General features: G+C 37.2%; 1 protein-coding gene across 1 annotated transcript; it reads left to right on the top strand.

Annotated features, from left to right (window-relative positions):
* Positions 1–5,129: 5,129 nt before the first annotated feature.
* LOC145098937 (uncharacterized) lies at positions 5,130–10,839 on the top strand. Its single transcript, XM_079036527.1, has 4 exons — positions 5,130–5,323; positions 5,582–5,974; positions 9,961–10,408; positions 10,687–10,839. The coding sequence occupies exons 1-4, from the start codon at positions 5,130–5,132 to the stop codon at positions 10,837–10,839; spliced, it is 1,188 nt and encodes a 395-aa protein (XP_078892653.1).
* Positions 10,840–12,095: the final 1,256 nt, after the last annotated feature.

The following is a 12,095-nucleotide window of genomic DNA, read 5'->3' as shown; positions in this document are numbered from 1 at the left end:
AATTGGGGGTGACACTTCTGAAGATATGGATGCTGTTTTAGCTATGCTAAACACTATGGACCGAAGAATGACGAAGATGCACCACTCCATACAAGCTATTTGAGTTGGTTATGAAAGATGCAATGGTCCTCATGTAACCAAAGATTACCACTTGGATGAGAACGGGAATAAGAAGGTTCAAGTCTGTTACTCAAATGGAGAAAAGTATGATGATGATTGGAGGAAGCCAAAGAAAGAGTGGTTTCCATTTGATGAATATAAGAAGAAAAAAGAAGAAAAGTATAGGCAAACTGTCCGAGGCTTCTACCAAAAAGAGCAACCGCCACCTGAAAAGAAAGTTGATCTTGAGTCCATGTTAACCAAATTCATGGAGGCTTTGGAGAAAATACATGATTAGACCGATGCAGTGATAAGAGACCATCAAAATCTCATGAGGGACCAACAAGCTTTGCTAAGAAATCATCAATCATCGATCGAAAACATCAAAGCTCAACTTGGGCAATTAACAACTTTGGTTAATGAAAGATTATCTACAAAAATGTCCGACAAAAAGCCTCAACCGCAAGTAATGGTGATTGATATTGAAGAAGATATCGTCTCTGAATTCCTTGAATCCCTTGAATTCGAGCCACATCAGCTCGGACCAAAGCCGAAGAAATCAAAGATTGAAGAAAAATTTAGTGCTTAAACATCGAACCCACGATGTGAGCATCATAAGCCCACGAGGTTGGGTGGGTCTGATCAGGAATTTTTTTTTGATGCTCAAGCTTATCGTCCTCCTTTTCCGTTTCCGTCTCGAGCAAGAATTCATCCATTGGAGCATGAACATTTAAAATTTATGAAGCAAGTAAAGGGTATTCCATTAAATACTCCTTTATCGATTCATTGTCCCAAGTTCCTGAATATCCTAAGTTTTTGCAAGACTTACTCGATACCTACCAACAATTAGCGAAGAATTCCAAGGTAATCCTTAGTGAGCAGACTTCTAAGGTGATATTGGGAGAATCACCAAAGAAGATGGGAGTCCCTGGGCGCCTCACTCTTCCGTGTGAATTTGGAAATAACATAAAGACTTATGCTCCAACCGATTCTGGGGCGAGCGTAAATTTAGTGGCTTACTCATTCTATCAAAAGCTAAATCTTATGGATTTAAAGGCTACTAGAATGACGATTCACATGGCTAATCGTTCAGTGACTCATCCTCAAGGCACAATGGAGGATATATTGGTCAAAATTGGGAAGTTTGTTTTCCCAATTGATTTTTCGTTTTGGATATGAAAGAAGATACCAATATCCCAATAATTCTTGGTCGCCGTTTACTCAATACTACTAGAGCCTTGGTTGCATTCGTGAATCTAAACTTACTTTGAGAGTTGGAGATGATGAAGTTACCTTTAGAGTTGAAGATGGTTTTCAGAAGGATTGTGCTCAAGGTGAAGTTTTTAACATAGATGAAGAAAATGAACTTGAGGAATTGAAAAGGATAACGGAAGAAATAATTCAGTTAATTCAACAAGTCAAACATATGAAGCGAAGAACATCCATCCCGACATTTTTTGAAGTATTTTCTTACAAAACCCCAACATCTTGGGTGAGTAAGGAGAGTGAAGAAGGCTTAGTATCGAGTGATGAGGAAGAGGTTACTTCCAAAGAGAAACGACTAAGTTTGGAAAAGAATGTGGTACGTATGGAACTAAAAAGTAAAGAAAAAGCGGGAAATAAACTTGTGGTAAATAAAGGAGTAAAGAGAAATCTTGAAGAGAGTGATGCTATGGGTAAAAAGGAAAATTCTAAAAAAGCTTATCTTAGAAGAGTTCAAGTATACAAGAAACGATGGAAGGTTCAAAAGGTGCAATTGGTGAGGGAGACTCCTGAAAGTTCAACGTAAGGTGGCATAGAGTCTGGCTCATGACTCCAACAAAAAAAGCGTTTCTCGGGAGGCAACCCGAGCTCGGTTTGCAAATTTTCTTTTCATTTGTTTGCATTTTAGTTGAGTTTTAAGATATTAATCATCAAGTCATCTAAATTATTTTAGAAAACAGTAAAAATCAAGTACGGGGCTCCTAAATATTGAGTGATAAATTTTTATTAAAAATTTAAGGAAAAAGTGGACTTTTTATCATTTTAACCTTGATAACATGTCGTGGTCCAAAGCCCACTTCGTGTTAAATTGAATTGGCATGATATCTTTAGCCTAGATGGACACTCATGACGTGAGCCCTAAAGCTCACGAGCCAAAATCCTAAAGGTACCAATATACCTAGGGCCTAACTTTCTCTGCTTCCTGAACCAGATGACACCTTTCCAAGGTGACACCTTCAGGAGAACCATATCTCCCATCTGGAACTCCAAGTCTAACTGGCGTCCATCGGCATAACTCTTCTGCTGACTCTAAGTTGTCTGGAGCCTTGTCTGAACCTACTGAATTAGCTCAGTGGTCTTGAGCACCACCTTGGTACTCCCCATAACTCGCTGACCGAGTTCTCCCCAACAAATCGGGGTCCTGAATTTTCTCCCGTAGAGTATCTTAAAAGGAGGCCGATCAATACTAGCATGATAACTATTGTTATACGAAAATTATGCTAACGGAAGATACATGTTAACGTTACCATGAATGGCCATGTTAAATGTAACAGAATGCATAAACGAGACGTTATCTCATCAAGACCTTGGCCAAGGCCTGGTCTTGGCCAAGGCAGTCCAGCACCAGGGTGGCAATTCGTTTCCCTCCATGAGGGATGAATATGCCCCACGATCTTCTCATTCACTCACGACCAATCAAGACATGACAAGAAGCTTAGGTGACGCACATAACTGATGTCACTAGGCAGTTAGTTAACGTGGGCGTGAGCATCCCAGTCAGAGGAGGTCACGTCTCACACTCATCGGACGAGGTCCCCATGATATGTTAGAAACACGTATAAAAGGATCTCTTCCGCCTCAAGGAAGGGATCCATCTTATCTCTCACGAATATTACCCTAAACTTACCTCTCTCAGAAAACTAACTTGATCGTCGAAGCGACGTCCCTGGAGAACACCCAGACGTCCTTTAACGATTCTTCTGTGTTGTGTTGTAAGGAAAGCTTCCAGGACAGATCCATCACTCAACATCCAAACCCCTGTAGAGCATGTCACAACATTTGGCGCCATCCGGACGTATCCTGAGAGTGATACAACCAATAAACGATGCTGGTTCTCCGCAAAAGGGGGATCTAAACCCAATAGCATCTAGGACGGAAGTCAAAGATCTGTTTAGAATACCGGTGACGTTAAACAACAAACATTATCGCGAGTGTAGAACACATGCCATAATCCAAGTGCTAATGGCACAGATCCCGCCGATTACGGCAGAAATAGCAGCGCCAGTACTCCAGTGCAGTTTCTAGCAATTGCCGTCAGATGTTTCACTGCCTCAGACGTCGATATCATATCTTGATCTGTTGTGGACAAATCCGTATGATAGCAAAAAGGTACTCACCGTATCTAACTCTCTTAAGAGGAGCACACCTCACTAAGCGGAAGACGAGATCGAGGCACTCTCGAGAAACGTACTCAACATTAGTTTCTCGAGCAGCGATCCCAGACCATCAAACTGGGATCCGTAAGACCCACTCCTTATATCTGGATTCATTCTTAACACGAAAGTCCATCGAATATACATTGACAATAGTAGTTGCTTCGATGTACTCTATGGGCTTTGTTTCCGACAACTACCAGACACGTGGAAGGAGTGGCAATAGCCCCCAACCGGTGGACCATTGGTAGGATTCATCAGGTATAGCTTGTGGCCATTGGGCACTATTCGGATGCCCTAAACATTGGTCAGCCACGACAGGAGGGACCGAATCACAAGAACAATCAAATTCTATGTGATCCGGTACCCAACAAAACACAATATTCTACTCAGACGATCGACAATATCCTTACCGCACCTCGTACCGTCGACAATCCATGACATCGTTAAATTTTGCACACGCCAGGGATTGGCGACAGTCCTCGCCACAAACACCAGGGTACAACATTGCCACCAGATCATAGCTGCCCTAGAGCTTGTGTGAGCACCGAAGAAGTCCATGGAGGGATGTTCAACCGAGCAACACCAGATAAACATGGAATATCCAGAACAACTCGTACGAATCGGTGCTCACTTATCAGACAAGACCCGGGCACGACTGGCCGCACTCCGGAAGCAATACTCCACTGTTTTCTCCTGGAAACCAACAGATCTGATAGGCATTGATCAACATGTTATAGAACACAGTCTTAATATCACGCCTGGAAGCAATCTGGTTAAACAAAAAAAGAGGGGTCAAGCGGCGATGGACACATCTTGTATAGGGCCAGGAAGGGTCCTGCCCCCCCCCCCCCCCCTCCGAATTTTGGGACAGAAGTAGTCCAAACAAGTTATTTTTTTTCGAGATATAGGCCTAAGAATATGTAAATTAGGCTGTGGCCCCTCCTGTCTAATTATGAATTGTCTGATGCCAAGATGTGAACGGTGAATCGAATTGAACCCCAATCCCCATCTCTGTTATTCGCTGCTCGCTGCTAATCAACGACGAACTCACGAACGCCTGCCTCACACCACTCAGTCGTGACGGTAAGTCCATCCTCCGACCACGAGTCCACCTGCAGACGCAGTCACGCAGGCACGGAACATACTTGTTCTATACCAGCATTTTTCTACTTCTGTTGTTATTGTTCAAGGAAGAAAATTAGGTACACGTCTCAATTCCCACTTTCTTGCCTCCGTTTTTATCTTCCCTCTTTTCTAAATTCTAATTATGTGTTACAATATTTCTAATTTCTAATTTCTAAATTCCCTATTTGAGTCTCTCTCCATTTGCTTAATTGATGGTTGTTGGAATTTCACATAGTTAGTGTGAACTGTGATTGATGTCTGATGATTTCACATATTGTTCCTCCAAATTGCTTGTTGTTTGTTTAGAATGATCTGAGATTGTTATGAATTGGTCCTCCATTTTCTTGTTGGAATTTAGGAATCAAGTAATTAGACATTAGTGTGAAGTGTGAACAAACTGTTAAATGTTTTTTTTAAAGAAATTTAAGTTGGTTGGCTGATTTTGAATGAATTGTTCATCCATTTTGACTTTTTATAGATGCAAACATGGGAAAGATGAAAACCATTCATTATTTTTTCAAAAGAATGGGTGATGATGAAGAAATACTTAATGAAAATCAAGAGAGTAAATGTCAAAAAGATTCAACAAGTGAGCCACAACCACAAGAACATGGAAATCAAAAACAAGAGAATGACATTTCTAAAGCCACAAAATCAAATCCTAATGAGGTGGATCTTAAGTAAATAGAAAGAGATCATGCTAAATGAAAACAAATATGGGATTATCCGGTTAATCTAAGAGAAGAAGTAAGATGAGCTTATATGACTTTAGGACCTTTCCAAATACGTCTTAAGGAGTATCATGGTAAAGTTTCAAGGAAACATTCTCGTATATTCCAATATTCTTGGTTCAACGTTTTCCCTAATTGGTTAGAATATTCTCCAACAACACACTCATCTTATTATTTTATTTCTTATATATTTCACGATAAACCAAGTGTGGGTCATGGTTACGATGCATTTACTGTTAAAGGATTTGACAATTGGAAAAAAGTTAATGATGGGAAAAATTGTGCATTCTTGAAGCACATTGGTTGTTCACAACATAGAAATGCAGTTGCATTCGCTAAAAACTTGATGAACCAAGAAGCACACATTGAAAATATCATAGTGAAGCAAAATGAAGCACAATATTGTAGAATCGTTTATGATCAAAAAGCTTCGATTGACACAGTTCGTTGGTTGACATTCCACGCTTGTGCTTTACGAGGAAATGATGAAAGTTATAATTCCAAAAATCGTGGTAATATTCTCCAGCTATTAAAACTTCTATTATCTTATAATGATGAAGTTGCAAATGTTATATTAGAGAAAGATCCTTATAATTCAAAGTATACTTATGGAGAAATTCAAATAGAAATCCTTAGTATTATTGCAAATAAATTCCGAAAGCATATTCGTAGTAAAGTGGGGGATTCATTGTCTCACCCCCAGACCAGACGACGGAAAGTCCGGAGGTAGGTGACTTCATTGTGCAGTATCATAACAATTGAATATAAATGAAACATAGCAAATCCAAACATCATACATTGAGATAACAAACTTATATTGTTTACATATTGTATTTGTTCTTCAAATTACACAAAAGAGACATAAGTAAATAAATTTCAAACTACAGCAAAATTATCCTGAATCTGCGTCCCTTTAACCTACTTACTGATTTCCTGAGAATACAAATCGTTTGAAAAGCGTCAACATAAAATATGTTGGTGAGTTCGTAGGCATTTTTGTATAAGAATTTGTGATAGTTTCGAAATCCAGAAAATTTCGGTGTTTTTTTGTCAAAACAGATGTAAGTCTTGTTTTCCTTCTGGTATAGTTTCATGTGTGTGTTCTAGTTTATCGTTTTCGAAATCGTATAAAATCATTTCCTCCAGAAAATCCCATATTTTCTTATATAAAATAATTGTGAGTTTTGTTTCCAATTGAGTATAGTTACATGCGCGTGTGTATTAGTTTATCGTTTTTGAAATCGTATATGATCGTTTCCTCTAGAAAATCCTATATTTTCTTATATAAAATAATCGTGAGTTCTGTTTCAATTGAGTAGAGTTACATGCGTGTGTGTATTAGTTTATCATTTTCAAAATCGTATATAACCGTTTCCTCCAAAAATCCTATATTTTCTTATATAAAAATTGGTGGTCTTAAAACCCTAAGACTAGTGAGGTGAGAGAAATCAACAGGCAGTTGTGGAAATTCCGCACAACACAAGTGGATGATCAACACAACGAATGTGGACAATCACTAACATGCATGGAGGCGGTCATCACAACGTGCCAATTCATTTGGAAGGTTTTCCTTACACAAATTTCTAAATAACATTACCATATTCTAGTGAGCCGTTATAACCATACTAATATGACGGAGGCCTATCTTGGCGTTTCTTAGGCGCCCAAATAGATTAAAGACATTTGTCACCCTAGACTGGCCGGTCTAGCTGTAGCGAACAACGAAGGTGCGGCGTGTCAACCCCGTATAAATCTATACACAAATTCCCACTCTCCCTACAGGAGACTCTGGTTACAACTCTTTATAGGACTTTAAACGTACACTAATATGTTTATCTATTTAGGTACTGAGGAGACTCATCTGACTAGAATACCAACAGATAGGTGTACTAACAGGTGAAAATCCGTTATTTAATAAATAACAATAATTGAGCTCATTGACTAGGCATATCGCTTTATTGTTTTTATTGAGAACTAATCCATATTGAATCATATTTACAAAAGAATTGATCCAATATTATCAATATTGGCAAAAATGGCCATTCTTTTTCTAAATTTATCAAATAAGATCCACATTTGTCAAAAGGTGTCATAAGTGGCCCAACACTTTGTGAATTATTATAAATAGCCCATTTCTTTTAAAATACTCATCTTAGGCTTATAATTGATAAAACATTCAAAAAGGCCCTTGTTTATCCAAAAATTTCATTTTTGGTCTTTTGAGATTGAGATGTTCAATAATTACTTCAATTTTATTCCATTTTCCAAAATGGTCCTTATATATATATATATATATATATATATATATATATATATATATATATATATATATATATATATATATATATATATATATATATATATATATATATATATATATATATATATATATATATATATATATATATATATATATATATATATGGCCGAAAATGGTCCCAAAATATTAATAATATTCCAATTTAACCATTTCCAAAATATTATGTTTAACCTTTTGTTTAAACAATTTTTGAAGCAAAACCTTATGATTCCTTATGTAACAATTTATGATTAATATTCCATAAACATACCAGTTTTTGTTTTTAACATATAAATGGTTGATACACACACACACACACACATATATATATATATATATATATATATATATATATATATATATATATATATATATATATATATATATATATATATATATATATATATATATATATATATATATATATATATAAACCTTGAGACTTACTAAGAATCTCGAGTTCTTGAACCATTATGTGGAGTTCATAACTTTAAGCATATATATCATAACATACATGCATAAACAAGAAAATATGCTAAGATTTCACAAGACCCTTGACTTGTATTCTCCCCCAAAAACAAAGAAAACTCAAAAGATCGGGGTATGAAGCTCACCTTGAGTTGGTTGATAAGTTGGTTGGAATGATGGGGTGAAAATCTCTAGCTTAAACACTTGGATGAATTGAGGAACTTCCTTGGAAGGAAAGTTATCCTAAGAGTTTTTCTCACATATCATTATGGGTAAAAATGATGTGAATCTATCTGGAAAATTATATAAATTACTAGATGAGTGGAAGAACTTACTTAAAAATTCTAAGGAGAACTTGAAAATGTTAGCCTTTAGCAAGATCCTTGTTCTTGCTCTTGAGAGAAGTATTAAGAGAATATGAGAGAAATGGTGAAGTTTAAAATTCTCTCTTATGTCATTACTTTAAGGGGATAAAAAAGGGAAATTTGTGCATGGAAGTCTATTGGTTCAAACATTGTTATTTGGTGGATATTGCATGGGTTACTGTGATTTGTATGGGGAATAGGAATTACATCAAATCACAAAGTCAAACCTTCTTATCCTTATCTTATTCTCATCATGGCTTAAAATAATAACATTTTTATAAATCATAGTTATTATTTTAAATGATCAAATTTGGCTTAGAATGAGGGTTTAAGGGGTCTAAGTTAGGAAAAATACGAGTTTAGTTGGATCCTCGACCTCAAAATGGTGAAATGGTCTGAAGTGGTCCAAAATCCGGAGCCAAATGGTGAATTCCGGAGTCAAATAGTGAATTCTGGAGTCCAACCAATTGTTCTGAAGCTCTTCTCAAGTTTCGGAGTAGAGTTCCAGGGTCAATCCTCAAGTTCCGGAGTCAAGGCAAGAGTTCCAAAGTCGAGTTTGCGAAGTCAGCTCATCCAGATTCATTTCCTTTCCGAGGCTGAGAGAGCTTCCGGAGTCAGCAGTTCTGGATCAACAGGCCGTCTAGAGCGAGATTGTCCGGGGCATGCTAAGTTCGGAAGCACAATAGTTCTGGGGCGAGATTGCTCGGCTCTTGAGGTGGTACGAAGTGCGAAGTTGTCCGCTGCGGTTAGGAGGTTCTGATCTGGACTTGCTCCTTAAAGTTTCTCCTTTCATTTTGAGTTGGTTTTGACAAAGGAAACTACCTTGGGGGATTTGGGAGAGATTTGAGGTATATAGAGAGATTTGATATACATGGAGAGATTTGGGAGAGATTTGTGGTACATATATGTTTTGAATTATTACAATACATGGCTCATTAGCAAGCATAATGAAAACTTTAATGTGTTAGAACAAGTCTTACAATAGTTGATACTTACATGAGAACATAATTTCCTGGCTAAAAATGCTAGTTGTTACATTCATACTTTTGTGTCATGGTTGATGTGTCACGGGATGAGTCTAAAAAAGAGAAAATGGCCATAGTTTTAAGATTTGTTGATGTCGAAGGGATCATAAGGGAAAGGTTCTTGGATTTGGTTCATGTTATGGATACCTTATCATTAACCTTGTAAACAAATATGCGGAGCCAACTTTTACACTATCAGTTTGATGTTAGTAAAATCCGTGGCCAAGGGTATGATGGTCCTAGTAATATGAGAAGGGAATGGAACGGATTACATGCACATGTTCTTAAAGATTGTCCTTATGCGTATTATGTTCACTGCTTTGCTCATAGATTACAACTAGCACTGATGGCTGCTTCAAGAGAAATTATTCCTGTACACCAATTTTTTTAAAACTTAATTTTTACAATTAATTTGGTTTGTGCTTCTAGTAAGCGTCATGATGAGTTGCAAAAGGAAAAGGCAACTAAGATTGAACATTTATTGGAACTTGGTGAAATTGAATCCAAAAAAGTCTTGAATCAAGTTGGGACATTAAGAAGAGCTGGTGATACACGTTGGGGTTCTCATTTCCGTTCCATTAGTAGTTTGCTTAGCATGTTTGATTATACTCGTGTTGTGCTCCAAGGAATAATTGAAGATGTATCTGCTACCTATTCTCACCGCGGAGATGCTGATGCAGCTTATTGTTACTTGAAATCATTTGAGTCTGTGTTTATTCTTCACTTGATCAAGGAACTAATGGGAAAAACTGATATACTTTCTCAAGCTCTACAAAAGAAATCCCAGGATATTCTTAATGCCATGGAGTTAGTTTCAGCAAAAACGGAGGGTCTAAATGATTTCAGAAACAATGGATGTGATTCTTTACTCGCACAGGTACAATTGTTTTGTAAGAAACATCAAATAGATATGCCAAATATGAATGCTCCATAACTTCTACGCGATACGAGCCTCGAAAAACAGATAATCATGTTCTTTTTGAAGATTTTTATCGAGTAGATTTGTTTACATTCATATTGGACAAGCACTTACATGAGTTGAATAGTAGATTCAATGATCAAGCAATGGAGTTGTTACGTCTTAGTTCTACTTTAGTTTCAAAAGAACACCATAAAATGATTAACATTGATTAGATTTGTATTCTTGTTGAGAAGTATTATACTGAAGATTTTACGGAGCAAGAGAGAATTCAATTACGATACCAGTTGGAGATTTTTAATATCGATATGAAAAAGAATCCCAAGTTAAGTGGTGTATCAACTATTGCTGACCTATGCAAAGGGTCTTATGGAAACTCAGAAACGTGAGATGTATTATTTGCTTGATAGAGTGGTTCGGTTAATCTTGACACTTCCAGTTTATACCTCAACAACAGAGAGGGGATTTTCTGCAATGAAAATATTCAAGAACCGTCTTCGCAATAAGATGTCAGATGACTTTCTCACAAACAATTTGGTGGTTTACATAGAAAGGGAAATTGCTGAAAACATTGATTTTAAAGACCTTAAAGGTTGGTGGGTTGAGTTGTAATTCTTATTCTAGGTATTTTGGTGTTTAATTGCTGAAAAAATTGATTTTTTTTATGTTTAAAAACGATAATTTTAGGTATTTTGGTGTTTAAAGGCTGGAAAAATTGGTTTTTTTTTATGTGTAAACCTGTTAATTTTAGTTTCTTTTAATTTTGCCCCCCCCCCCCACAAAAAAAAAAACTATATGTTCAACCTCCGTCACTGCAGGCGACAAAACAGAACAAGGCCATAAACGCAGAGGTGACCGATCTGGTAAACGCCGACATCCTCAGGTAAGTAATGTTCCCAACATGGATCAAAAATCATGTCATGGTAAAGAAAGCCAATGGGCCATGTCGAATGTGCATTGATTACTCGGACCTTAACAACGTCTGTGCAAAGGATTGTTATCCTCTCCCGAAGATTGATCAGAAGGTCCAATCGCTTGAAGGCTTTCAGGTCAAATTCTTCCTTGACGCGTACAAGGGCTACCATCAAGTACAGATGAAACGAGAGGACGAAGCGAAAACCGCCTTCCAAACCGAAAGGGCACATTCTGCTACCAGGAAATACTGTTTGGACTAAAAAATGCTGGTGTGACTTATCAAAGGCTCATGGACAAAGTATTCACCAATCAAATTGGTAGGAATATCGAAGTATATGTCGATGAAATTGTAGTTAAGAGCCACAATAAAGAGGCATTACTCCACGATGTGGAAAAACTTTCCAAATGATAGCCAAAAAAAGATGAAGTTAAAACCAACCAAGTGTACTTTTGGAGTAGAGGAAGGGCAATTCCTTGGCTATTAGATATCCAAGGAAGGAATTCTGCCCAATCCCACCAAAATCCAGGAGTTCCTCGAGTCCTCACAACCTCAAGGGTGTGCAGGAGATCAACGACATGTTAACAACATTGGGAAGATTCATAGCCAAATCTGCAAAAAAGTGCCCCCTGTACCAAACACTTAAAGGGTGCATAGACAAAAAGCAGTTCAAGTGGACAGAAAAAGCGAATGTGACATTGAAACAACTAAAAGATGCACTACACCAATTAT

The sequence above is a fragment of the Lactuca serriola genome, chromosome 4, assembly GCF_051521515.1.
Source record: "Lactuca serriola cultivar US96UC23 chromosome 4, Lser_US96UC23_V15, whole genome shotgun sequence".
Classification (NCBI taxonomy): Eukaryota; Viridiplantae; Streptophyta; class Magnoliopsida; order Asterales; family Asteraceae; genus Lactuca; species Lactuca serriola.
This window is presented reverse-complemented; position numbering and strand designations above follow the sequence as displayed.

Excerpts from the sequence above, each read along its gene's own strand:
- LOC145098937 (XM_079036527.1), top strand. The coding sequence starts at position 5,130 with ATGGGAAAGATGAAAACCATTCATTATTTTTTCAAAAGAATGGGTGAT. Across the intron at positions 5,324-5,581 it reads CCTAATGAGGTGGATCTTAA|TGTGGGTCATGGTTACGATG; the intron begins GTAAATAGAAAG and ends CGATAAACCAAG. Across the intron at positions 10,409-10,686 it reads GTGATTCTTTACTCGCACAG|TATTATACTGAAGATTTTAC; the intron begins GTACAATTGTTT and ends CTTGTTGAGAAG.